This window comes from Miniopterus natalensis, chromosome 7, assembly GCF_054644295.1.
Source record: "Miniopterus natalensis isolate mMinNat1 chromosome 7, mMinNat1.hap1, whole genome shotgun sequence".
NCBI classification, from domain to species: domain Eukaryota; kingdom Metazoa; phylum Chordata; class Mammalia; order Chiroptera; family Miniopteridae; genus Miniopterus; species Miniopterus natalensis.
The window spans coordinates 5,321,995-5,349,974 of NC_142087.1; the positions used below are offsets into that span (position 1 = coordinate 5,321,995).

General features: G+C 47.7%; 3 protein-coding genes across 4 annotated transcripts; 1 reads left to right on the forward strand and 2 right to left on the reverse strand.

The window, feature by feature from the left end:
* Positions 1–1,587: 1,587 nt before the first annotated feature.
* Positions 1,588–25,681, reverse strand: DBNDD2 (dysbindin domain containing 2). 2 transcript variants are annotated; one of them, XM_087818711.1, is made up of 4 exons: positions 25,621–25,681; positions 3,877–4,023; positions 3,568–3,705; positions 1,588–2,611 (listed from the first exon to the last, which is right to left on the reverse strand). In XM_087818711.1, exons 2-4 carry the CDS (start codon positions 4,013–4,015, stop codon positions 2,409–2,411), a joined length of 480 nt encoding a protein of 159 aa, XP_087674837.1. In that variant the 5' UTR covers positions 4,016–4,023; positions 25,621–25,681; the 3' UTR covers positions 1,588–2,408. The 2 variants fall into 2 exon arrangements, with proteins under 2 accessions (XP_087674837.1, XP_087674838.1); XM_087818712.1 differs by lacking the exon at positions 25,621–25,681 and adding an exon at positions 5,637–5,706.
* TP53TG5 (TP53 target 5) lies at positions 14,677–17,562 on the forward strand. Its single transcript, XM_087818536.1, has 5 exons — positions 14,677–14,724; positions 14,977–15,050; position 15,203; positions 15,235–15,365; positions 17,076–17,562. The coding sequence occupies exons 1-5, from the start codon at positions 14,677–14,679 to the stop codon at positions 17,560–17,562; spliced, it is 741 nt and encodes a 246-aa protein (XP_087674662.1).
* On the reverse strand, positions 21,962–27,909 carry SYS1 (SYS1 golgi trafficking protein). The gene is made up of 4 exons (XM_016204850.2): positions 27,752–27,909; positions 27,301–27,540; positions 25,621–25,688; positions 21,962–24,420 (listed from the first exon to the last, which is right to left on the reverse strand). Exons 2-4 carry the CDS (start codon positions 27,460–27,462, stop codon positions 24,180–24,182), a joined length of 471 nt encoding a protein of 156 aa, XP_016060336.2. The 5' UTR covers positions 27,463–27,540; positions 27,752–27,909; the 3' UTR covers positions 21,962–24,179.
* Between the last annotated feature and the right edge of the window lie 71 nt (positions 27,910–27,980).

The following is a 27,980-nucleotide window of genomic DNA, read 5'->3' on the forward strand; positions in this document are numbered from 1 at the left end:
CCCCTTGGATGTCTCAAAAGCACCTCAAACTCATCATATCCAAAACCAAATTTATGCCCTTCCCACACCTGGTTCTCTCCTAAACTGCCCATCTGGGTGAAGCACCCTGCAAATCATCCCGTTGTACAAGGCAGAAACAATGGTGGCACCCTGGACCCCTTCCTCTCATACCCACCTATCAAATCTTTTGGAATTTGCCTCCAAAATCTCTATTCTTTCGCTTTTCTATACACCCCCCCCCCCCCAGCCAATTACCTCTTATCTAGGTGGCTGCAATCATCCCCTAGTTTCCAGACATCCACCTTGGTCCCCTCCAGTCAGTACTCCATAAGGAGCCCTTCAGCTATTCCTAGTCTACTCCTACTCATCTTTCAGATCTCAGCTCAAATGCTGCTTCCTCAAGGGAAACACCCCGTGACCTCTCTGAATAGGCTATTAACTCCTTTCTGGCACTAGTCAGAGTTGCAGTTTTACATCTGGCCTCCACAAGACTCTAAACTCTGTCTTTTTTTGCTACTACTACATTCGCAAGGCCATGCTGTGTCTTACACATGTTCAACACCCACATCTAATATTTACCAAAGGAACGTCATTTGTTCATTCCGTTAAGCTCATCATTACAACCATCTTCTGGGCCACTGGTGCATCCTGCATGAACAACCGTGTTGTTACGTCTGTCTTGACCCTGTCCTCCAGTATGTTCTCTACACTGCAGCCAGAATTGTCCTTTTAACAAGCAAATTCAACCACTTGTAATCTTTCATTGCTCCCAATGCAATTCAAATTCATTAAAGTGGCCACTAACATGTAAACTGCTAGTTACCTATCCAAAGACTGCTGTCCTCTTGTTCCTTAGTAACAGAGCCCTAATTTTATCAGGATGGCAGTGTGCCCTACTAAAGGGCTGGCTATCCCAGCCTTCCCAGTAACCAGACTGCTTCTGAAAGGCTTGAAAGGTAGAACAGCAATCAGGTGCATTGGTGATTCAGTGACCTGAAAGGGTTATTGTCTTTCCAAAGGCCAGAATTTCCTTTCTAGACAGTGCCGTGTCCCTATATCTATAAAATGTCCATAAATAAAACATTTCTCATATTAGCAAGTGCTGGCCAATGAGATGAAAGTGGTTAGAACTTCCAAAAATGCTTCTTGACGTGGGGATAGACAGCTGGGTGTGCTTTGCCCCGCCTCAATTTCTTCTGCTTTCTGCCAGTTTCAAGGACACGATGGTGGGGGTTTCAACAGCCATCTTAGACATGAAATATCAATGAGAATTCGAGCCACATGCCCAGGATGGCTGACAAAAGAGCCAAACAGGACCCTGATCCCAGGAGGGAGTGGCCATACAGCCCTGTATTTTGGGCTTCTTTAAGATGAGGACATAAATCTATATCTTAAGGTACTGATATTTTTCTTGCAGTCAAACTGAAACTTGATACAGGCTCTAAGCATTTTATGACCTGACCATTGTCAATCTTACCTCTCCCTTCACTTCCTCAAGTTCAACAGTTCAGCCAAGCTGAATATTTTTCAGCTCCTCACAGCTTTTCTCTCCATTTAAAATTTTCCCAAGTTGCTCTTTCTGCCTAGAATACAGCCCCCACCTAGCTAACTCCTACCTATCCTTTGGATTTCAGCTTCAAAATCAGCTCTTCAACAAACCATACTAGCCAGGTTAAGATGCCCATTTTCTGATAGCAGGGTAGCTCCTTGTCATGCTACTTACTGCACTGAGAATTGTGGTATTTCATCTCCTCCTGCAGAGACAATAAATTCCATGAAGGCAGGAATACAGCCTGTCTTATTCAAAACAGTATCCCCAATAACCAGCACAGGTATGCAATAAATATTTCTAGAATAAATGGAGCAAATGCGTCAGGGGGATATGGTGTTGGCTACAGAACTAAACAAACACAGTGGGTATGATATCTTTGCAACGTGAAAAATGAAGTGGAATGGTTGGCATATTATCATTTATTATTTATACCGTGCCCTATTCCAAAAAAAGGACATAAGGAAGCAGGATGGTTGGAGTACCACCTTACTTGAGTGCTAAAGAGTTCATGTCTGTTTAGAGACATTGGTATAGGAGATTGTTAGAAGATGGCAAGGGTAGTTTGGGGGAAAAGGGGTGCTAAGAAAAGCAGTGGCATCTTGTCCTACCTCATCTCCATCTCCTTGCTTGCAAGCTCTACCTCAGGAGCTCTACTAGTGGGAGGGTTGCAGCAGGAAGAGGTTAGCAATAAAATAGGAGAGGGTTCACTCCCAGGGAGGCACACCACCCACCTTTCTTTCCTCCCTCTGGTGCCCAACTACAAGTAGAGTCTGGTCTTCCCCAAAGAGCTCTGGCTGGGCCTAAGTTTCATGTGGAGAATAGCCAGCTCTGTCAGTCCATAGGTCGGGGCCCACTGCTAGCTACAGGCTCCAGGCTCTGCCCCTCCCTCACCCCCATCCTCCTCGTCAGACTGTGCCAAGGGCGTGTCTGCTCCACTGTCACTGGGATTTGGGCTGTGCAGGTTGGTAGAGGAGTCAGAAGATGAGGAGGAGGTGCGGGATGTGGTCCTGTCTGGCGTGTGCATCGGCAGGCTCAGCTCCTCCAGATGGTCGTCTACCCCTGCCCAGAGAGAAGAGCTGGTCAGGGCTTCAGAGGACTCTCAGGATGATGATCTGGTCAGGACAGAATGAAACCCAGACAGGGGTAGGGACTTGTCCAAAGTCACTTAGCCAGTCCAGCAAAAAGCCAGTTCTTCTGACTCCCAGCTCCTTCTACTTCTGGGATCACATCTGGGTTTTAGAGTCGAGTCAATCAATTCAAGATTTCAAGTTTTACTTATGTCACTAATTTACTTATTGGCTTTGGGTAAGTCACTTTTACTCGAAAGGACTCTGCTCCCTCTCTGTAAAAAAAGGGATTTCTACATTCCAGAAGAGTTTTGAGGATGAAATATAATAATGTTTATAAAATGTCTGGCACATAGTAGTAGGCTATCGATTAATAGCAGCAGTTTTAAGTAAGAGAATATCTATCTTATAAGTTAAGTATATGGGCTTTGGAGTCAGAAAGCCATGGTCTGAACCCAGGTTTTCTACTTTTTGGCTATGTAACAACTTCTCTGAGTCTAATATTCTTCTTTATAAAATGGAGATACTACCTACCCTAATAGGACATTTGTAAGGATTGAGGTAATATATGTAAAGTACTTTAGTACAGTATTAGAAACTTTATAAAGTGCTCAACAAATACTATATTATTAAGATGACTAAAATTGCTTAAGTTCTCTAATGTAAAAATTACATTTGTATATAATTTTAATTACATTAATTTTATAAATGTAAAATTAATTAGGCTACAGGGGAGTGGGGATTGGGCATTCCTAGAATTTTGGATTGGGCATCCATAGCCAAGTTGTCCTCAGGGTCAACTTCCCTAAAATCAGACAGCTGTTTCATTGGTAGAAACGCCCACTTCCAGCCCCTGTGGGTTTACTTCCCCAGTCTTGCAGCCACACTTCAGAACCCCAACATCCGGCTCCAGCTAACTGGTGCCCAAGTCTCAGCACATTAGCATACCAGACGTCTGGGGGGTTGGCGGTGGGTCTTCGCAAGGCAAGAACACATCTGCTCCGTCTTGATCCCCAAGATCAATAAATTCCACTTGCTCCAGCGTGTCCACATTCACTTCCATGGATGATATACTACCTATGGGGGCTGTAGATCAAGAAGGGGGCAAGTCAGGAGGATACAGACTGAAGCAGATAGGATGATCAGAGATATCTGTCAGGTCTAGAAATAGAAGTTTAGAGGGCCAAGAAAACAAGATTCTGGATCTACAAGGCTTTCTCCCTATCCCAGTCCCTCTCCCCAGGACTTAGAACTTACGTCTCTGTGCCTCGAGATGCAGGTGGGACAGTGGGAAGACAAACTCTGTCTCTGGCTGCAAAATGTCCTCAAAGAATTTCTGCCGCTCCCGCAGGCGGAGCTGCTGGCGCTCCAGGGATGCTCGAGGATTTGGGTCCATGTCAGCTCCTGGAGGGTGGAAGATGAAGCTGTGAAACTGAGAGGCAATGCAGTGGGGGACTGAGCTTGGAGAGCCCCACTGCAGCCAGCATCCCAGCAGTGAGGCCTCTGGTTCCAGCCCGGACACCTCTGGACTTGGCTTCCTCCTTTCCCTTCCCTAAAACAAAGTCTATTACCACAAACTTCAAGTCTCATACGGAGGCGGGGCTGAACCTAGCTCCACAAAGGGGATGCCAGTTCCAGGCACGGCAAGAGAGGCTCCTCTGTGTTCAGGGGACAGACAGAGCCAATGGCCAAGTCTCAGAATCATGCCCATCTGAGAGGGGTTGGAGAAACTGCTCCAGCCCAAATAGAGGAGGCATTTGTCACTTAATGGACCTGCCTCTCCTCAGAGGCCATCTCAGGGTGGAAGGTCCTCTTCCTCTAGTGCTCTGGTTCCTGCCCATTCCTCAAAATCCAGACAAAAGTCTCCCCTCCTCTCTCTCTCTACATTCACATACCCCATTCACCTTCACCTCCATCCCCTCCCAACCCTGCTCTGAAGTCACCGACCTTACTTCCAGACTTGGCCTCAGTCCCCCCATCTGAAAATGGCATAATCATCCTACCTGCCTCAAACACAAGTCACTGCTTATGCGGGCGCTCTGTCTCTTCTCAGCACTCCCACAGCTCTTTATTTGCGCTGATGTCTGCTCTAACATACATGTTCTCTGACACATCTCACTGTCTTATCCTCCCCTAGTCAGTGGGTCCAATTCAGACCAGGCCCCCAGTGCTGAGAGCTTTCCAGAACATCAAGCTCTGGGCCAGGCCAGGCCCTGGGCATTCACTCGCATTCGCTCAGTCTCCTTCCAGGCATTCGGCTCAGAGCCCATCACCGGAGGCAAGGGAGAAGTATCTAACCTGAGGGCCAGATCAGCCTCCTCCGCAGACTGCTTTCCCCGCCTCATCTGTGCTCAGTGTATTCAAGACCCTGGTCAGCTCCACAGGCGCTCGGGCAGCGGCGAGGGACCCAAACCCAGTGGACCAGGCAGGGCCAAGGAAGTGTGGGGGGACCCTGTGGCCGCCGGCTGGCCATGGAGGAGCAAGGCGCTGACGCCGATTCCTGGGAAAGGCTCAGATCTGCGGCCCAGGTCACAACGCTAAAAATACCCGGGCCCCTGAGGCCGACAGCTTCAGCAGCGGGTGGGGGAGGGCCACGAGAGCGCAGGGGAGTGACGGCGACCAGGGGCTCTGGGACAGCCCCTCTTTTCCCCCTCCCCCAACCCCATCAACCTCAAGAGACGGACGGAGCTGCCCCCCGGGGGGTCTACAGAGCCGAGTGAGGGAGAGAAGGGAGTTGTTTATGCGACTAGAGGTGCTGGGGACAGGGGTGAAAAGATCTGGGGGCAGGAGCCTGCCAGGGGACCAGTGAAATGGAGAGCGCCCTCCTGGTCTCTGCCCCACCCGCAGTGTAGTCAGAGAGAGCGAAAGAATGCCCTAAAAAGGGACGCGCCGTGTCCGCGGGGGAAAGGGGGAGGCGACGCAGGCCCCCTTCCCCGGGGCCGTTCTGCCCCAGCTCGCGCCCCCCCCCCCCCCGCCCTCCCGCAGCACCTGCGCCCCCGCCGCCGCGGAGCCCCTACCTGCCTGCCGGCGCCCCGGCTGACTCAGTCTGTCCGCTCCGGCGAGACGGCGGCGGGGGCGTGGGAGCGGGCCGCGCCGGCCGGGGTGGGGCTGCGCCGGGTCTCCCCCGGGACGCACCGGCCCTGGGAGCCGGGAACGAGGAAGAGGCGGGAGGCGGAAGTGGGGGAGGGGCGGCGGCGGGCACACGCGCTCGCCTTTCGCCGGGCGGTCCCGGGGGAGCCCCTACGGGCGCCAAAGCTTGTACTTCGAGGGCGGGAGAAAAGTTGCCGGCCCGCATGCATCCTTCCTCCCGGCGCCCAGCCTGCCCCTCCGCGCTCCGCCCGTGCGCCCGGTTCCGCACGCTCTGCTCCACTAGCCGCGCCCCGCTGCCGGCGCAGACCCGCCGCGGGAACACGCGCGACTCCCGGCCCACGCACACTTGCTGCTCTCGGACTCCCGGGAAGCCCCGAAGCAACCAGCACGAACCCGCACCACTGCACCCGCAGCCACACTCGCACGTTGATGGGCGCACATCTCAGGAGGGCGCAGGCCGGGGAAGAGAAGCTGAGGACCGGCGGGAGGGGGAGGGCACCGACCCGGTGCCGCCCATCAGGGCTGGTGCGCTGGGCTGGAGGACCCCTTTACCCTGGCACTCACCAGGCAGTCCCTGGTTCCAGGGTCGGGGGCTGGGCAGTGCCAACTGGGTGGGGTGGGCGCCCGGACGGGGCGGGTCAGAGCTAGAGGGGTGGGCCGCTGCGCCGCACCCCTAGACGCCAGCGAGGAGCCAACTCCTGCGAGGTGCTAAGGGGCGCGGCAGGCCCGGGCGGGCGGGGGTGGGGGCAGAGGCGCAAATTGCGGGCTGAAAGGGGAAAGGTTGGCCTCCTCGCAGCGCCTCCTGGCTCAGACGAGTGCCAGTGTCCAGTCTAGCAGTTCTCGGTCAGAGAGGCCGCCCATTCTCTTCCTCCTCCCTCCCACCCTTTCTCTCGGGCTCGTAGCTCCAGAAGCCGCGGGGAGTAGGGTGGTGGGGAAGGCTGGCGGCCCGAGGTGTCTGTTAGAGATGCTTCTGTGGTGGGGTCACTTGATTATTCATTCAACGAACATCAAACACCCTTGAACAAGCCAAGAACTAAGGACTCGTCCTTGTCACCTCCCTTTCCTTCGCTGCCCTCATTAAAATGCATCTTCATTTCCTGTCGATTCTCTTTCCTAAATATCTTTCCAATCCACCATTCTTCTCTGCTCCCACCACCATCTCCCTTGACTCCTGCAACAGCTTTCTAGCTGGATTTCCTATCCTCACTCTGGCCTGCTACACCCCATTCCCCACACAGCAGTCAGTCATTTCAACATGCAAGTTTGACATGTCACCCTCTGCTTAAACCCCTCCCTTGTCAGAATAATATCTAGGCCTAATATCTGAGCTGAGTTTTGAATAAATTAGTTCAACAAGCAGAGAAGAGGGGGAAAGGAATGGAAGTGTGAAAATTCATGACACATTCAGGTCTCCATTCAGGAGACCAGTACTCTATGCAGATACTTAAAGCACTGCCTCTTCTGTTGTTATTGGGATCTCAAAACAACTCTGTGAGATAAAAACAGCAAGCAGCTTTCCCACTATTTTACAAGCAAGGAAACTAGTTTGTGGGAAGAAAGGAGTGCAGTGGTTAAGAGCACAGGCATGGTAGTCAGACCCTCTTGGGTTGTAAACCTAGCTCTGCATCAAGTCAGCTGTGTAAACACTTAATTTCTCTGCTCCTGGATTTCCTTGCCAAATAGATAGGAAGGCTTGACCCCTACCTCTTCTGAGATAATTCATATAAAATGCTTAGTACAGGACTCGAGCTCTTTGGAGATGTTCAATAAACATTAGCTGTTTCGATTGTAATGGGTTCTGAAACAGAGAAGAAACTGCTTTCTTCCGCGAATTTCTGAAATTATAAAAGTACGCCCTAATAGTTAATACTTCTACAGAGCTTATTATATTAACTCTTTTAATCCTCTTAACAATCTTGTGAGATATTATTATTATTTCCATTTTACAGATACAGAAACTAAGATGCAGAGAAGTGAAGGGACTTGCCCAAGGCCATACAGCTAGTAAGTGAAGGAGCTGGAATCTGAACCCAGGTAGGCTGCCTCCAGAGACTGTAGTTATAACCACTACTCCTGGCCTGTTTCTCTTTGACCTGTTGCAGTTTTCATCTTCCAGATAAATGTTTTGGTCAGTTGGTTCTCATTCCTCATTAATGGATGGAGTAGATACTTGGTTCCATTTCCTAGCAGAAAGGAGTAAGGCCAAGTCAGGGGTACAGTGGATAAAAACTCAGGTCACAAAGTCATCTCCCCCTTTTTCAGGCTCATCCCTAGGAACAGGACTCCATGGATTATTTTGAGCTGTCCCCAAGATGGTGACAGATCAGGAACCTCTGTCCCTTTTCTTTGCCAGATATTTGCCAGATGAAAGGGTTGAGGAGGAAGAAAGCATCCAAGCTAGAAATAATTTAGGGGGCGATCCTGGAAGAGTGTCAGCCAAGAGAAAGACCCAGGCAGTGGACCTAGATGTGGATGGCAAAAGGAGGTGAAAAAGTAGATGGCTTAGACTTCTAGCTTCTGTCTAGGATGCAGAAAGCTGAGAAGAGCATCACTCCCACATTAATAATTTCTTTAAATTGTTAGATGATCCATAAATTTATAACTTTTGTTGAATCCATCAGAGAGCTGAGGTTGCAGAATAACCAATTAACCTGAATTCCAAAGAAGGACAGGAGCCTCCAAGGAGAAATGGGATGCAGGCAGTGGCACACTTATGAAGCAGGAAGAAGACAAGGTCTCTACACAAGTAGGTAAGAAGAATTCAGCTACAGTTTTTATTGAATTGCTGAAGGCCCTAGTGTGGCTAGCAGATACTACAAGTAATCATGGAAACAACAAAACCTAAATCTAGTTCAACTCCTCACAAGATTGACTCAGTCCTCCACACTAACGGACTAAGAAGAGATATGACAATTTATAGGCATAAATAACATTGTCCTCAGTCTCTACTGTTCTACACATTATGTCCAGAAATCAATAAAAAAATTAAAATACGTACATAAAAAAGCAACTTTACAAAAACAAAACACACACACACACACACAGCTCTATTGTCAAGAGACAAAGTAATGAACCGAACCAGACTGAAGGAGTTATCTGAGCAGAGAATTTAAAACAATTATAACAATATGTGAAAGGCTCCATTGGAAAATGTGGACAATATGCATAAACAAAAGGGGAATTTTAGCAGAGAGATGGAGACTATAAAAAAAAAGTCATATGGAAAATTCTAAGAATTTTTAAAACACGTAACAAAGATCAAGAATGCCATTGGCAAGCTCATCAGTAAACTTAACACATCTGAGGAAAGAATCAGTGAACTTGAAGATAGGTCAACAGAGGCCACCCAAACTGAGAAAGAGAAAAAAGAGTGAAGTAAAACAAAACAGGAAAAAAAAACCAGAACAGAACATCCAAGAGCTAACAAATGTGGAATTTGAGTCCCAGAGGAGAAGAGATACATTTAAAAATGCATACCCTTCCCCCCACACACACAATATCACCTATCTACATATTCAAACTGTTGAAAACCAAAGATAAAGAGAAAATCATTAAGGCATCTAGAGGGAAAAGGCACACTACTTACAAAGGAACAAAAGTAAGAATTAAAGCAGACTTCTCACCAGAGAAGTTATATGACCAGAAGAAAATAGAATGATGCTGAAAGAAAAAAGTGTCAACCCAGAATTCTATACCCAGCAAAAATGTCTTGCATACTTGAAGGAGATACACTTTTTTCAGATGAACAAAAATAAAATTCATTACCAGCAGATCAGCACTAGAAGAAATAGTAAAGAAAGTTCTAGCGGCAGAAAGAATATGATACCAAAGAGAAACCTGGATCTACTATAGAAATGAAGATCTCTGGAAATGGATGGAATAAAGGTAAATATAAAACATTTTTCTTTTTTTAATCCCTTAAAAGATAATAGACAATATAAAGCAAAAGAATAGCAATCCACTGTGGGTTCACAGATATATAAAAGAAAAACGTATGACAAAAACAATAGTAAAAAATGATGGGATGAGGAATTGGAAATATACTGTTAAAGAGTCCTTATGCTATATTAGAAGTGGTATAATATTATTTGAAGATTGATTTGATTAATTAAAGCTATATATTGTAAATACAAGGGCAACCACTTAAAAAAACAACAGCAATCTTTAAGGGGTATAACCAACAAGCCAATAGTGGAGATAAAATGGAATCATAAAAATATTGGAATGCATCCTACCTGGGCCTCTTTGTGTTCAATATGACTAGTTACGTATGTCAAGATTGCAAGGCCCTGACTTCTCTTTCACCTGGACCCTTGGCTCAGGAATGTTAATACAGCTGGCAATTTTGAGAGGTGAGATCATGTCTTTCTCAAACAAAGGCAGGCTTGTTTACTGCTTGCTATAAAAGTGCTGGACTTGGGTTTCTCAGCCACAATGCAAACCCACTGTGTGTGTACTGTGCATCTAGGACCACTGTATCACTTGCTGGACTTAGAGTTGAGGGAACCAACACAAAACTATGCTGATATTCATGTTGTCTGGTGTGCCATGAGCAATAAACTGTCTTGACTGGATACAGTAAGTCTCATTGTCTACTTTTGGTACCCATGAGGTTAAGCCATGACGTTAAGGTTTTTCCCTGACAAAACATAATCAAACCAAAGTAAGGAAGAAAAAGAGGAGAAAGCACAGATGAAAAAATATAAAACAAATAGTAAGATGGAGGTTTTAATCCAAATGTAGTAACAACCAATTAAAAGACCAATTACTAAATTGGGTGAATAAAAGCAAGAGGAAATAATGTGCTGTCTACAAGAAACCCAATTTAACTATAAAGAAATATATGAGTTAAAAGTAAATAGGTGGAGTAAGATATACCATACAAACACTAATCAAAGCAAATTGGAGTGGCAGTATTAATATCAGAAAAAGTAGACTTCAAAAAAAGGACTATTACCAGGGATGGAGAGAGACATTATGTAATGATAAAAGGTTCAATTCACTAAGAAGAATTAACAATCATAAATGTGTATATAACTAATAACAGCTTCAAAAATACATTAAATAAAAATGAATGTATGTAGAATAAGAAAGAAAAATCTATAACACAGTTAAAAATCTAAGGCTATAGAACATTCTTTTCATCCACACACAAAACATTCACCAAGATACATCATATTCTGGGCCAAAAAACAAACCTTAATAAATTTAAAAGAATTTAAATCATACAAAATATGTTTTATGACTTTAAAAAAACTAAAAGATAAATAATGACAAAAAGATACTTGGAAAACAGCACAACACTTAGAAATAAAACACAACAATTCAAAATAATCCCTTAGTCAAAGATGAAGTTGAAAAGGAAATTACAAAAATATCTTGAATAAAATTGAAATGCAGCAACCAGACACCTAAAATCTCCTAATGTTCCTTGCCTTTTGTTCATTCAGACCTTTGTATAGTTCTCTCGTACACTGTATCAAGGTTATTCTATGTGACCAATAAGACATGGCAGAAATGATGGTATATATCGCTTCCAAAATTAGGACTTATAAAAACAAAAAGGGACCACAACTTCCATCTTGGGTGTCCTCTCTATTGCTTGGATCGCTCATTCTTGGGAAAGCAAGTTACTACACTGTCAACAGCCCCACAGGCCCACATGGCAAGGAACTGAAGATTCCAGTCAAGAGCCGGAAGAGAACAGAGGCCTGCCAGCAACCACATGAGTGAGCATGGAAACAGGTTCATCAGCCCTCAAATGTGTATATATCTAATAACAGAGCAGCTTGACAGCAACCTCATGAGAAACTGAGGCAGAACCACTCAGCTAGAGCATTACTGGATTCCTGATGCTCAAAACCTTTGAGGTAATAAATACTTCTTGTTTTAAACTACTAACTTTTGGAAAAATTTGCTGTGTAGCAATAGATAACATGGCACTGGGGCAGAGGGTTGCTGTCACAGCACTCTAAAGTATGGGAGTGGTGCCTGGCCGGGCATGGCTCAGCGGTTGAGCATTGACCTAGGATCCATCCAGAAGATTGCGGTTCGATTCCCAGTCAGGGCACATGCCTGGGTTGTGGGCTCGATTGGCAGGAGGCAGCCAATCAATGACAACTCATCATTGATGTTTCTATCTCTCTCTCGCTCTCCCTTCCTCTCTCTGAAATCAATAAAGATATTTAAAAAAAGTTAAAGTATGGGAGTGGCATTAGAACTGGGCAATAGACTTTGAGAAGCCCATATTCTAGAGGTACCTCTCCCTTGGGCCTCTGAGCTTCTTGAGGGAGGCATGCTCTGCTTCTGATGTTGCTGTTCTTGGTACAAGGACATAATGGGTCCCCAGCCCTTGGCAGCCAGGGCTGACTGGCAGGTGTATATGCTTCTAATGCAGCCCACCAGGGTCCAGGAGAGTCCAGCTGATGTGAGCTGAAGTTGTGCTGGCAAGAAGAGGGATGCCTGAGCAGGCAGAGTGGCCAAGGAGTACTGGGGTAGACAGGAGGGAGAAGGGAGGCTGTCCTTTGTGTCTTCCCTCCCAAGTCACCTCCTGGTTTCTTCCCTAGGCCACAGCACATTTAGCCTCACACATGATGCTCTCCCCACCCCAATGATAAAGGACATTTACATGTAAGAAACTGTCTGCAGTCTAAGCTTGGTTCATCACTCCTAAAAGGTGGAGCTACGCACTCCCTATGCGTGCACATCTCTCTGCCTTAGAAGCTGTATGATATGAAGTGGTTCCCACACTTGGATGGGTATCAGATTGGCTGACTCTATTGGGTGGTACCTGAGAAGCTGATTATTCTAATGCAGCCACCTAGGCAGATTATTCAAAGCAGCCAGAGTTATTAAAGTCTACCTCATCTGTCCCAACCCTTCACCACAGCTCCGTCTCTGCCCTCATCTCCTGCCACTGGCACTCTCCATGCCCCTTCCCTTCCTTCCCTCAGGTCTCTTCTCAGATCTCATCTTGTTGGGGAATCTTTTCCATTCTGTCCTTTTAACATAGCAAAGCTTCTGTCTTTGCTCTCCTGTTCCCCACTGCCCTGTTAAATTTTCTCCACATACTTATTTCCATCTGACAGAAAAGTGGTGTGCTGGAACTGACTCATAAGGGCTCACAAAAGCCTCTTACATTTTCAGGAACTCTGCTGGCTGGTTGTTAAACATAGCCATTATTAAAAATTAAATTATACAGCCCTAGCTGGTTTGGCTCAATGATTAGAGCGTTGGCCCTTGGACTGAAGGGTCTCAGGTTCAATTCCAGTCAAGGGCACAAACCTCGGTTGCAGGCTCAATCCCTGGCCCTGTTGGGGAGTGTGCAGGAGGAAGGCAAGCAATCAATGTGTCTCTCTCACATCAATCTCTCTCTCTCTCTCTTCCACTGTCTCTGAAAAGCAATGGAAAAAATATCCTTGGGTGAGGATTAAAAAAAAAAAAATTAAATTATACAAGCTTAATTAATGATATTAAAAACAAAGATGAAAATGCTCAAACTCATCAGTTTCTAATCTTTTTACTGCCTTTTACTATGATCTATGTTCTTGAGAGTGTACATCTGTAGAAATATATAATATATAATGGTATGGTATTCTCCATTTCTGTTCAGCTCTGCTTTCAGTGACATCACATTGGTAGCTTGAAAACAGCTGTGGAAGGAGTATTTACAGCACAGACATAGGTAAATGTGGTAAATCAGGTTTGATTTATTATTTTGTTGATGTCTAGACCAGGGATTGGCTATGGACCAAATCCAGCCCACCAACTATTTTTGTAAATAAAGTTTTATTACAACACAGCCATGCCTACTCATTTACATACTATCTATGGCTGCATTCAAACTACAAGAGCAGAGCTGAGCAGTTGCAACTATATGGCCTTTACAGGAGAAATTTCCTGACCCCTGGTCTAGCCTTGAGAAAGTAATGGAGATGTTGATAATGCAGATTAAATGTAAATATGTGTTCTGTCTACAGCTGTTACATGGAAATAGCAACACACGCACACACCCCAAAATAAGAAATATACTTCCAGTATTTGAAAACTATGATCTAATTCAGCAAATAAGTTGATCATGTCATTGATGAATGGGTAGAATTCCAACATTGTTGTTCTTTCATTTTTTCACTTTCTTCTCTTAGTATAAATGAAAATACCAACATTCATGTTGGAACTACATTCATCCATTACAACCATAATTTGGCTATGGATACAAGAGTTAGGCACAATTCAAGGAGAGTATTCTGTATGAATCAGCTGACTATGGAATTTACAATAAAAAGTATTGTCAAATTTCATTACTTTAGATGTCTATTAGTTAAATTTATAATAAACACACACATACGCACACTTTGTTTTAGAGAGCCAATTATTGAACATTTACAAGCACACACACTGTTTGGTTTGCCCTCTACTGGAAGGTAAGTTCCTTAAGGGTAGAAATTTTCTTTTATTCTGGTACTTGGAACAACACCTGACATGTAGCCGGGGCACAGTTAACACATGTGACATGAAAGAATAATAGATAACCATAGGTGGGAACCCCTGGTTTCATGGGTTGACTGTCACACCTTAGGTTTCCAGCTCTACCATTATCCAACTTATGGCCTTGAATAAATTATTTAACCTCTTTGAACCTTGGCTTCTTCATTTAAAAAGAGGGAATAATCCTCTTACCTCACAGGGAGGTCGTAACAATATATGCCTCTGCCTGGCACCTACCAGGTTTCTCTGCAGATGGGAGTTTCTTCCTCACCCTCTACCCCTGCCACACATACTCCTTGGAGACCCAGCCCTGCTGTCGTCATATATTTCAGTGATGTCACAGCTCCCCTCCCTGGGAGCTGCAGCATGACCATACCAATGCCCAGCCTGCGTGCTGGCTGAACTGAGAGGGGCAGGGCTCAGGCAGTGCCTGGTACCAGTCTTGCTCCATCTGTCTGAGGCATCCTTCACAGCCCCAGCATGAGTCCATCAGCAAAGAAGAGGCCCCAGAATAGCGTGGTTTTCAAGGTTGGACTAGGGACTGGACCTAGAGGGGGTCTTACAAAGAGTCCAACCACACCCAGGGCAGGTGGAGGGAAAGGGAGCGCTGAAGGGTGAAGGGAGGTCAGAAGAGTTAAAATGGTCTCCCCATTTCTGCCACCAAACAGAAGCGAGATAACTCTCGGTCTAGGGTTGGTGAAATCATGCTGAGCCAAATGGAGAGGCCTAATGGAGGCACTCAGAGGGTAGGGGGTAGGGTTATCGCTCCCTCTCTCCCAGATGCAACATAAGGAAGCACAAGACAATAGGCAGCTTCTTATCAATAAATGGACTGAGAGGAACAGACTTAAATGGTAAGAGGCTCCATTTTGGTCCCAGCTGAGGAAAGCCTGGCCACCCGTGCAGTACTGCTTCTGGGTGCCATAGTTCAGTGATCCAGGAAAGTCACCAGGCTGAGTTGAACCAAAGTCTGGATGGGGAGTGGGAGGCTATCGCAGAACTGAAGTGTCTGTTTTTCTGGTTTCTCTACTCTGGCAGGTGTTAAAAAACTTGTCGCTTTTGAGGTTACTCAAGAGCTCGAACCCCCGGATCCAAGAACTGCATAACCTGGCAAAAATGTGTTGGAATTCACTGTTCAAAGTTCAGAAGGTCCTCCCGAACGCCTCTAGGTGAGCTCAGGCCACTCACGCCCCCAACAGCTATCTTTACTAGGAACAGACACTGTGCTAAAGAATTTAGAAACCTAATTTTCACAAAGGCTCTGGGAGAAAGGTATTTATGACCTCCATTTTACTAATAAAAAGCTGAGGCTCAGGAGATGAACTGACTTGTCCCAGTTATCTGACCTGGTAAGTGGCAGAGCAAGAATTTGAAACCATTCCTGTCTATCATCAGAGCTGTGATCATAACCATGGTCATACTCATGCAGTTATGGGACTAACTACCACCTGCACCATTGAGCACCGTGGGCACCCCTCCTGCTCCCCCTCTCAGGTCAACATAACCCCTACATTCACCTGAAGACTAGGCATCTTGCTGAGGCTCAGTTTCCTTATTAGTCTCATCAGAATATTAAGAAAACTCACATTTATTAGGCACCTGCTAAGGGCCAGGTACTATGCTAAGTACTTTACAAGCATTTTCCCATTTAGTTTATTCTTCACAATAATTCTATTAGGGAGACAGAATTATCCCAATTTTACAGATGATGAAACTAAGGCTGTGAGAGGTTACATTTCTGGCCCCAAATCACATAGATGGGAAGAGGCAGAAGCGAATTTGATCCCAGCTTGTCTGTGGCAAAAACCTGTGTTCTCCAAGCCACTCTGCCGCTTCACTGCTGCCCACCGTGCAGGACTGTTGTGAGGTCCCAGGCCACACACATAGTGGGCACTCAGTGAACGCTGGCCATTACCATTATCAGTAGTGTCCTTATCTTGAGCCCAAGGCCTCACCCCCCTCCACACACTCAGCTAGGACGGTGCTACCACTTTGCAGGGGACCCAATCTATTACACATCCTTTCCAGCATTTAATACCTCTGGATAACTCCTCCTCTCTGGGCTCCTCTCCCTAAGTTGGCCTCCTAGATGCAGGCAATCAGGAAACACTGAGCCAGAGGGTCAGGATCATCCAGTCCCATAGTTTTCTAACCCTTTTAAAGCAGCAGAGCCCGGCTGGGCATGGCTCAGCGGTTGAGCGTCGACCTAGGATCCAGGCGATCAGGTTTAATTCCCAGTCAGGGCACACCCCGGGTTGTGGGCTCGATCCCCAGTCGGGGCGTGCAGGAGGCAGCTGATCAATGACTCTCATCATTGATGTTTCTATCTCTCTCTCCCTCTCCTTTCCTCTCTCTGAAACCAATAAAGATATATAAAAAAATAATAATAATAAAAAATAAAGCAGCAGAACCTCTCTTCAAAATCTGTCCCCAAGTCCCAATTGTGTTGTTGTGGGGGAAAGTCTCTTACCTTCACCCTGCCCCTGGGGGGAGGAGGGAATTCCTTAGAATCCTCAGGCTTCTTGGAACACAATTTGAAAACCAAAACAAAACACTGGACTAGTTCACCCCATCAAGTGGAATCCGCACAGGTAGAACCCTGACCTATGGCTGGTGCGGACCATCAATATTCCCAGGTGTCCTACCTGCTACTAGTCATCACCTTTTGCCTTCCCAACCTCTCACATCCTTGCTGCCAATAAGTATCACATCCCCTGCCCTGAGGTGCAAGGCCTCTGGGTGGTAGAGAAGTTCCTTTTCAGGCCCTTCCTAGCTTTCTTCACAGGCTCCCCTGAGCTGGCTGCACAGCAGCTGTCTCAGGGCCAGGCTAGAGGACCAGGCCTCGGTCCTGCTCTACTTACTGCTATTCTCCTTTCCAGGAACAACACTGTCTGCAATAAAGTGGATCAGAACAATGAAGAGCTCCAGAAGGCTAGGTGCTCCAAGAAAAAAACGAAGTCCAAGAACTTAGGGAAGCCTAAGGAGTCGAAGGCCAAGGTGGGGATGCCGGGGAGGAAAAAGGTTCGGAAATCATGTGCAGTGGTGCCAGAGGGAGAAGAACAGGTGGAGTCTGAGGTCCCAGAGTCATCGAGGGGTCATGGCCTGACCACGTGCCCTGGAGCCTGGGGGAGGCAACTACCCACTAGGGACCCTGGAGTTGTTTTCCTGAAGACCCACCATGGGGACACGGAGCAGCTGGAAGTAGCTGAGCAGGGGAGCTGGTTTGAGGGGCTGCCCACGCGAATCCATCTCCCAGGACCCCGGGTGATGTGCAGGTCATCTACCTTGCGCTGCATCAAGCGCTGCTGCACCCGCTTCTGCTCTGCATCACTTGAGCTGCCTATGTGCCATCCATACAGGATGTGACAACGCCACTGCCAGGCCAGGGTGAGATACGGGCCCCAAGCCAGGTCCAGAGCTGGGCCCCAGAATCAGAGGGCTCAGAATACGGTCTTGGGGGCTGTGGCTGGCAGTGCTGGGAGGCCTCACCTTCATGACTAGAAAGGGAAGCTCAGAGAGGGGGAAGTCATTGACCAAGACCACACACCAGCCTAGTGGCTAGAACGGAGCCTCTCAGGATCCAACTAGGGGCACTTAAGGAAGGAGAGGCACACTCTGGGAGTGTGGCCTCTGAGGTGGGTGGTCATCCCACTGGCTGGAGGCCTCATGAGGGGCCACAACTGCTACGACTCAGAATCTCACAGAAGTCTGAGTAAGCAGTTCAGGAATTTCTAAATGTTGGGGGAAGTGATGTGGTCAAGTAGGGCTCTGCCACTTCCCATCCCCTCTCGGACCAAGTCACCTCTCCATTTGTTTTTCTATTCATGCTTCAAATTAATTTACCCTGAAAAAGTTCCTTAGCATGAAAAAGAAAGAAAATACTCCAGGCCCTCTGAGAGAGAATTCAGATCCCCAAAAAGGAAGGGGGTGATGGGCTTGGAAGTCCAGTGGAAAAGGCGGCTTCCCCTTCACAAAACCCACATCTCCAACCTGCGAGACATTGCAGAGCCCTGTCCCTAAGCCCTCTCCCTAGACGGCAGCGCCTCCTGGGGGTGCTCTTATCTCCTGACACTGAAGTCTCTGCTCGCAGGTGGTGTGACCTCGGATGGGAGCCAGAGTGTGAGCACAGAGAGGAGATTGTACAATCATCTGAATGGGAGAGTTGGACGGGAAAATTTGGAAGTATACAAATAAAACCTGCCATATGGCACTGAAGAATACTTCCGCTAGCTCTGCTTGTCTGCCTGGGGCTAGAAAGCCTGGAAAGAGAGGCCCTCTGTGGAGGTGGGGGGAAAGTGTGCATCAAGAATTCAGGCTTCTTCCACCCCATTGCCAGGCCCCTAAGGTCAGTCTAGAACCTGGAACAAAGAAGCCAGAGGGCTGCACCCTTCCCCACGACCCCTAACTGGCCTCCTGAGTGGTGTACTCTATGAAGTCATAGAAAGGGAACATTTCCTGGGTGCTTTCTGGGTGTTTCCTGGATGCCAGATGCCTCACAATAGCCTTTCAAGCCCAGGAGAAAAGGAAACCACGGTGCTGAGAAGGAAAGTACTTGCCCAAGCTCACACCACTAGGAGGCATGGAGCAAGAACTCTAATCTCCTGGCTATTCCCCATTCCCTTTTCCGAAGAAAGGAAAGAGGCCCAAGGGAGCATCCATCCAGCCTGTCATGCACATGCATTTTGCCCTGATTATCTCAGCTCTGGTGTCAATAAAAGGGTGTCGTTGGGCCCCACCTGAGTCACAGATCACGGAAAGCAGTAGGAACTTGGTACTATGTTCCTACTGCTCTCATGTCACATGGCACATCATCCAACCCTAAGTCCACCCATCCGGTCAGAGTCACCCTGTCAGTAGAAGGTATAGGGCCCTGAACATGTGGTTGGGAAGAGGAAAGCCCAGGCTTTCTGGAAAGAAGACTATAATCCTCAGTACTCCTTCCCCTAGAAGCAGGATGTGTTGCCTGAAGGAAAGCAGCGGAGCCATCCAGGGACGCAGAGCCCCCACTCCACCTCACCCCACCCCCAGGAGCCAGGCAGTGAAGGAGCGAGATCTCCAGACTGGGAGAGAGGGAAAAGCATGGGAGGGGTTCCCCTTGAACTCTCCACTCTTGATCTTCTACCCCACTGCTGCTCAGCACCATGACCGAGCATCCAGCAGAAAATGGAGTGTGCTTCCCTTGGGGCAGCGGGACAGCCTGGGTGCCCTACACCGGCTGCTCTGTGGTGCATGGCTCTGCCGGGGTAAGGTGGCCCAGCAGCACTCCCTCCCGGCTGCAGGCTATGGTGCATCCCGCACCCCCCCTCCCTCCCTCCCACCGCCCATCCCCAGCCCCCACCACTTCCATGTGACAGCCACCCAGTAACCTCCACTTTACGCTGTTTTTTCCGGCTCAGCTTGCATCCCAGCCCAGTTCCTGAGTCTCCATTTTGGTTCCCTTGCTGGACATCATCAATCTCATCAAACTTCGAAAATAACCTCTACTGGATCTTTCCTCTCAAGCACTTTCCATTCCTTCATCCCACCTGCGGTGAACTTCTGTCTTGTGCTCACAGCAGGTTCTCAGCAGGCTGGGGTCCAGGCAGTGTGCCTCCCAGCTCAAACCAAAAAAACTGTTGGGGGGGGCTGCACTATTTTTTGTGGGGGCCTACCCAGGGAACCCCAACTGGGGGCACGGAAACATCAGCAGCTTTGGCTTTGCCCTAGAGGAGACAGAACTGCCCACAGGGAATGGCATGAAGAAGACAGGAACCTGGGTGCCCAGGCTGGGCCCCAACCTTGCCAGGGCACCTCAGGGGAGCAAGGATGCAGGCCACCTGCATGAGTGACTCCTAGCAGGTGCACTTCTTCCAACCTTCTCCCCACCTGCACTGGCAGTTGGTCCTCAGGCAATCTGCCTACCACAATCCCACAATTGGGGGCTCCCCACTATACCCACCCTTTGTTTAACCACTTTAATCTGTGGCTCCTCTTCTGGGCTCAGATCCTGACTTGGGCAAGAGGCTGCAACAAGGATTAGAAACCATCCCAGAAATGGCTCCCTAACAGCTAACTGGTCAGGGAGGGGGATTAAAGTGTTTGAGTGGCTTTTAACAAGTCTCTGAGGCTATTTCATCTGTTTATTAAATAGAGATACTAATATCCATTCCAGAGGGTTTTGAGAAAATCAGGCTTGATGTAGGCAAGGGGTACTGATTGTGGGGTACTGAACAAATGTTTGGCCATTTTCCGTGGCCCTGCACCATAACGAAGCCCCAAGGCTGGTACTGGCCATTTCTCACTTATGAGCACCTGCCTAACTGCCCACTAAAGGGAACTAGCTGCTTGTTAAAAATCCAATCCTATGCTCACAATCTTTTGCTAGAATGGCATCTGGATTCCTGAGACTGCTCCTCTCCCTGTCTGGATCATGTACCACTCAAACATGACTGGAACATGAAAACATGAAGCTATAGAAGCAGACAGGCCTAGCTCCTTACCCTCGATTTGTCTGCAAAATGAGGAAAATAATGGTGCCTATCTCATTGGGTTAAGTGAAAATATATGTAAGTCACTTTGCAGTGCACGGCACATAGGAGCCCAATACTTGCTGGCTCAGAAGAAAGGTATGTCCTCTGTACAACTGGGGGGGAGGGGGCAGTAACTATAACAGATTTATGGATCACTTCCTATAACTGCCAGGCCCAGTACAGAGTGCTTTACACATGACATCTCAGCGAATCCTCACAACCACTCAGGGAAGTATTATTACCCTCAGTTGACAAACAAGGAAACCAAGGTAGGGAAAGGTTAAGTAGCTTATCCAAGGTCTCACAGCTAGTAATGGGACTCCAGGACTTAACTCTGCAATCCATTACAACCCCCCAAAACCTTCCATATTAGAGCCCTAGAATTCTGACTTGCCCAGGTAGAGGCAGGGCAGGGACTAAAACTCTCTACCCCCTCATCTCAATGCTGTTTGCACCACCCTTCACTAATTTCCTACAGAAAGCCTCAAGCACAACAGTGGCTTTTAAGTCCCTCTCCACAGAGGGCCGCTCTTGTGCCTTGAATCTGCCTCTACTTCCCCAGCTCCTGAGGCTCTGTTGTCCTTGGGCAGGAGCTCCTTGCCTGCACTCTGACTGCCTTCTGGGACTATTAGAAGGAAGCTACCCTGATCTGGGAGTCACTGAAGGAAGAGTCTAAAGTCTAAGAAACTGCTTCCAGGGGTGCCTATTTGAGCTGTGCTCTCCATAGGACTCATGGGGACCTGGAGCTTTCCACCCCACCCCCTAGTGTCTACTGACTGCCATCTGGCCCCATTTGGCTCTGATCTGGACAGGACTGCCTAGAACTAGAAGTTAGAGACACCCTCAGAGCTACACATTCCTTTCTCCTTTCCCATCCTACTTGCGACTTATAAACTATTCTGAGCACTTGCTATGCACTAGTCTCCACTTCTCTGCAAATGGCCTGAGTTCAGGTAGTGGGTGGGATAAAGAGAGGTCCAGACTTCAGACCCCTAGAAAGTCAAAAGATACAACTCAGTGGTGGGGTGGATGTAACTTTCCTTTATCCTTTGGAAATAAAAATACTTCCTACATTCCTCTGTTCACTTGGAAATCTGTGACCATATTTTATGTATATCAGTTTTTCTTGGAAAGCTAGTAAAATTTTATAAAGCAGTATACACCCTTAGTATTTAAAACAGTATAGCAGGATGTGGAATTATGATTATAAGGTGATAGGTTATTTAACCAATAAGAACTTACACATCCTTGAACTATTTAAAGTCTTCAGAAAGTTTATTAATGTCACTACTGAAGCCTAAATCCTGGCTCTGCCAGCTCCTAACATGTAACCTTTGGAAATTCCTTACAGTTTCCTCATCTGTAAAATACAGAAAATATTTTCTACTTCAGAAAATTGTTAAGATTAAGTGAGCAAGAAGATGTAAAACACTTAGCCCACTGGTGGACATCTGTTAAGCACTCAATAGATGTTATTTATTAATAAAATGACATCACTGCCATTGCCCAATTCTCTCTGGAACTTGCCTCTAGATACTGCTTTTATTGTTACTTTATAAATATATATATATATAAAATAACGAAGGTCACATGTTTTTACCCCATCATTCGGCTCAGTCATTGTGTTTTGTTTTTTTTAAATTGGCTCTCCTGACTTTCAGCAGTATCCAAAAAAGATTTGTCATCTCAGGAAATACGTAGAAGAGCGCAAGCTCCTGAAGGAAACCCCCAAAGAGGTATGCCATCACCCTTGGAGCAACCACCACAGGTGACCAAGGGAGATGGCAGCCATAAGTGTGATGATGCCTTTCTCAAAATAGTCAGTCACGTGCCTTTAGTGTTTGTGGTGTCTGGAGAAAAATCCAGCAACCTAGGGGAAGTCATCTCAGCTGGTCTTGCCTCCAGGACCCTGCAGCCAGGATCAGAATCTATTATAAAGCTGCTTCCAACTTAGCCAGAGCACCCTGAGTTACGGAGGTGCCTCACCCTAGAACTTTCCCAAGCCTCTGCCCAGGCACATTCACTCTTAAACCTTCATCTTGTCAGCCTCAACACCCTACTCCGGAGGGGTGGGGGCTAGGAGGTTAGAAAGGCTTCCTGGGGAGATGCAAAACTCATCTGTGTAGCCCTAACATTAAAAGCTGAGAACTGACAGCTCTCGTGGGCAGACTCCAGAGAACTCAAATAGGAACACCAGTGGTTTCAATGCAGAAGTAGGTACAGACCAGTGCATTCCACTGGACATGTTCAGAAATCACCAGCAAGTGAGAAAGGAATCCTGAGAGTCATGGCGGTTCACCCAAGATATAGTAGAGGAGGCTGCAGGTGGAGGGAGTGGGACACAGGAGTTCCCTGCACTTAATATTTTAACCAAATGGAGGAATAATCTGGATCTAGAAGAGAAGGTGACCTAATAATTCTTTATCTACAGCTCCCTTGCCTGGCTATGCTGATCTCTCACAGTCCCACCCATGGCATTACAAAGTAAGTACAGGCAGAACCGTGGAAAATACTGTATTTATGTACATAGGAAGGACAGCTGCAAGCCCCTCACAGAGGACACTCCACTCCCAAGAAAAATCTTAACAGCAAATTCCTATCTCCCTCAGCCCTGTCAGTGCAGGTTGAGCTGGAAGATTGGGCTTCCTGTCTCTGTGCGCCCCTCATACCCCTCCCACTGCAGAATTCCAAATAAGTCAGGAAAAAGGACCTACTGCCAGAACTGACGTCAGTGGGAGCTGAGGTGCCTGATCATTCCCAGAGATTCTATTGCGAGGGTTAGGTTGAGAGCAATGCTGGGACTCTTCTCTGGGTCCTAAGGCCTATTATGCTGAAAGCTGGCAGCAGGGTGGGGACCCAGTAGAGAAAACTGGAAGTCAGTCATGGGTTCATGGGTGCACACACACATGCATGTAGCAGGACACAGGCTGTGCATTTTCTTTGTGCTTGATTGCCTCCATCTGCTGTCCTCTCCCTGAGAGCAGCCTAATACTTTGCACCTACATCTTTTTCTGTGGCTATGAATCCAGGCACCAAGTGATTCTCCAAACAGAATAGCTGCGGTTCGGCAACATGACAAAGATAACAGCTGTCCTAGGGAGATAAGACAGATGACTAGAAGAGTGGTTTGCTCCAATCAGATATCCTTGATTTTTTTCTTTTTTAAAACAACAGGCTGGTGACAGGTATGATGGCTCAAGAGTGACATGGTTCCAATTCTGTTATTACCCTGAAAGAGGTCCCTTTGCTGACCTCCCACATACCAAGGCTTCAGCAGACGAGGCCATTCTTGTAGCTGTGATCCTGACTGCTACCTGCCTTCTTGACAGGGCCTCACTATCTCTCCCACACCAACAGACTTCACATTTCCAGGGTTCCTCTCAGACCTGGGCTGGACCTCATCTAGAAGGTCTGAGCAACCCAACATGTTGGGGGGGGCACAACTGCCCAGCAGGGTGTCCAAAGGACCCAATTCTAGACATTGGATTTAGGGGCTGAGTTGAGGGGGATCTCCTTGAGCTCCGTCCGCATGCACAGGTACTCCCCGATGACAGCCATGAGCGCAATGCACACAGCTTGGACCAGCCACCAGGTCAACGCCGAGGGGAAACGGGAGCTGTAGAACCAGCAGCCCAGGAGATGAAAGAAATGGACAGTGACAGTGAAATCCAGACACTGCTTCCCTCGCCGGATGAAGTACAGCAAGCCCAGGGCACTGTGGGGAGAGGACAGCAGTGAGTTGTCACTGGGTTGTCCTGGCCTTAGATTAGGTTATGTGGGGAGTGGGGACAATTAGGATGACAGCATAGAGATCAGAAGCAAGCGAGATAAGTGAGAAGCAAGGGTTACATTATTAGATGCTCAGAGGAACCTAGCAAGTAATGCTGAGAGTGAGTCAGGCTGGGTAGAAGAAAAACAAAAGTACGAGCTTGATGATAAATGGCAACTGTCACTCAGGGAAATCCTAGAAATTGGTGGAGATTGAGGCACAATGAAGCATACATGTTCCATCTAAAGTGGAAACAAGAGCTACTTGCAGCTGGGCAAATCAGCATGCTAGAAGTCTGGCCTAGAATCAATCCTCCCACTTTTCAAGAGAAGCTAGAAGTCTGGATTTTTTAATATAAAATATCCTTTCAACTAAGTGGAAAAATGTTTTAAACACCATACATGTACTGACACTGTGTAAGCCAAACAGACATATCTGGGAGCCAAACTGGAGTCAGCCCACCAATTGTCAACCCCCAGTGTAAGGTCAAAAGTAGTAATGTGTAAGGTATTATTCTAAGTACTTCCATGAATTAGCTCATTTAATCCTTACAACTATGAAATGGGTAATATTATTAGCCTCATTTTTACTGATGACAAAACTGAGGCTTAGACAGATTAACTTGTCCATAGTCACTAGACTAGTGGTAAAGCTGAGGTTCAAAGCCAAGTGTGTCTGCCTTTAGAGCCTGAGATCTTAATCTATGCTAACCTGCCTCTCAAGAGAAAGGTAATGGTCATGAGTGATGTTAGGCATTACTTAGTGAAACCCTTCAGTGTACAGATGAGAAGCCAGAGGCCCAGAGAGGAAGGAAGTAACTTGGCTAGTGTCACAGGGCCAAGAATAGAACTCAGTTCTCCTGACTCTCAATCTGATCCTTTCCTCACCTCATTCCACATCAGGGAAGTGATCTGAGAAAGATGCTGTCCCACAGGCAGCATGCACACAGTGACACAGAGCTTTCCAGATAAGTTCAAACAGCGATGAAAGGAGCCCTGTGATGGAGTCAGTCCCAGAATTGGCCTCTGCCACCCACTTTAGTCTCCTCCCCAGGAACAAATGCCAGCCTGTCTCATGTCCAAATTTAGGAAGTTAGTTCCAGTGCTAAGACCCCAAAAGCTGGACAGCAAAACTGGTGATACTCACCAGGTGAGAGCGTTGAGGATGAAGGACATCATGGAGAGCCGGCCTGAAGGGGTTGAAAAGCCCAGGATCTGAGGGGGAATCACAAATGGAAACATACTGGAGAAATGACTTAGTAGAGCCCCGGGCTCCAGGACCTCAGCCAGCCTCCTAAGGAACTTTTCCCAGAGCACAGAAGACACTATGCCCCTTCATCTCTATGACAGCCTATTTCCACAAGGTGCTTTCACAAACATCCATTATGGCATCCCATTTGAATCTCACAGCAGCCAGGAAGGCGTTATGAACTCTCATCTTACAAAGGAGGAATAAAAGCTCAGAGAAGTTAAGTAACTTGCCCAAAGTGATATAGTAAGTAAAAAGCAAGAGCAAGGTATAGAACAGGGCTCAGAAAACTATGGCCCCAGGAGCCAGGCACCTATTTTGACAAATAAAGTTTTATTGAAGCACAGCCACACTTATTCACTTAGTATTGTCTATGGCTCCTTTTTTGCTACCATGGCAAAGTTGAGTAGTTATGACTTAGAATCTTTACTAGTTCATCCTTTAAGAAAAGGTTGACCCACCCCTGGTCTAGAATTCAGGTTGTGTGTGCATGAGATGGCCCTTCAACAAAGTGCAGGATGCCCAATACCCTTCTCAGGAGGACACAGGCTACTAAGAGGGGACTGCCGGGCACCTATGGGTGTGCGACCTTCACCACTCTTGACGAAATACTACTGAATACCAAACATTTGCACAACGCTTTCAGTATGCAAAGGCCTTTGATATCCATAATTTCATATTATCCTCAAAACAACCTCACAGAGCTATTACTTTTGTTGTTGTTACTCTTACCTCTTTTTGGATAGAACTTACCCAAGGGCTACACAGAGCATAAGCAACAGAAGTAAAGATTCCATCCCAGGTCTCGAGGCTTCAAGTACAGTGCTCATTACCAGACACCACAGCTGCCTCTCAGATGCAGACACCTCTGAGGCCCCCACTACACCTTATAGAGTACTTTCTTATTCCTTTGGACCTCATAACATTTTGCTGAGGGTTATTCTGTCTGGTTTCCAGAAGAGGAAACAGCTCCTAAAGGTGAAACAACTTGCCCAAAATCTCATAGCTAGTATGTTTGGGCCCAGATTGAATACTTAGCCTTTTTGAAACAAAAGTACAGGCTCTTTGTACTGCAGTCCATGACCTCTCTGTTATTGGTCTCATGATTTTGCAAACAGAAAAACTGAGGTTCAGAAATAGGACGACACTTGCCTCAAGTCACACAGCTAGTCAGTGGAACTTAAACGGAGGCCTGACTTCAAAGTCCAGGCAGTTTCCATTACGCCTCCTTGAATACTCTTTTACCCATCCCCTTCCCCAATTTGGCACCTGAGAATCTTGGAGCTCAGAGAAGTGAAGTCACTTTCTCAAGAGTGTCAGAAAGGAGATGTATCGGGTTGCCTAGAACGCTGGCCTGTTTGTTATAACACCCAGCCCCTTTCCTTTGTATTAAATCATAACTCAGCCTCTCTCTTATCAGCCATTCCATTTTACAGATGGGGCAGCAGAGGCTCAGCAAGGTGCGATCCATTCTCCAGAGCCACAAAGCTAGAAGGTGGCCCAGCCAGGTCTAGAGCCCAGGGGTGGTGTGCCACAAAGCTCACTCCGTGAGGCCGAGACCCCGCCCGAGGACCCTACCTCGGCGTTGAACATCTGGTCCAGCGAGGGGCTGCCGCGCAACAGCCCGTCCACCAGCGCCAGCCACAGGCCCAGAGAGCCGTAATAGACGTTCTGCATGAGGACGATCTGCGACAGGATGAGCACCGGGTCCCACACGTAGCTGCGGAACTGGCCCGCCATGCCGGCCCGCGGGGCTCTGCCTCCGCCTGGGGCCTGAGTCAAAGCTGCCGAGCCATGGGCTCCGGGACGCCCCGGCACCTGCGAGGACACAGCCGAGCCTCAGCTTGGCGGCCGTCACCATGGCAACACCACCCAGCCAGGGAGGAAGGACTGGGACGGAGGGGGCGAGCCCATTTCGGGTGTCGGGGGAGGGCGGGGCGGACAGACCCATTCCCGGAGTGCGGGGAAATCCTGCCCGTCCGACTGCTCGGGCCCAGGCCGTACTCAGGCTCCCTTGGGGTTCACTCACCAGCGACCGACTGGAGGATCCAGACGTCCGAGCGCGGCCCAGCCTGCCTCACCAGCCGACCCCCGAAACAGTCCTGACAGACAGGACCATGGAGGAGAGGCCCTACCAGCCTAGAGAGGCAAAGCTCCTGCGACCCGGGCGCCTGCCGCGGCTGCGTAGGAAGGAAGCGTTTCCGGGGACGGCGGAGGAGGGGCGGGGCTGAGGTTGCGCAGGCGTCGTGGGCGCCAGC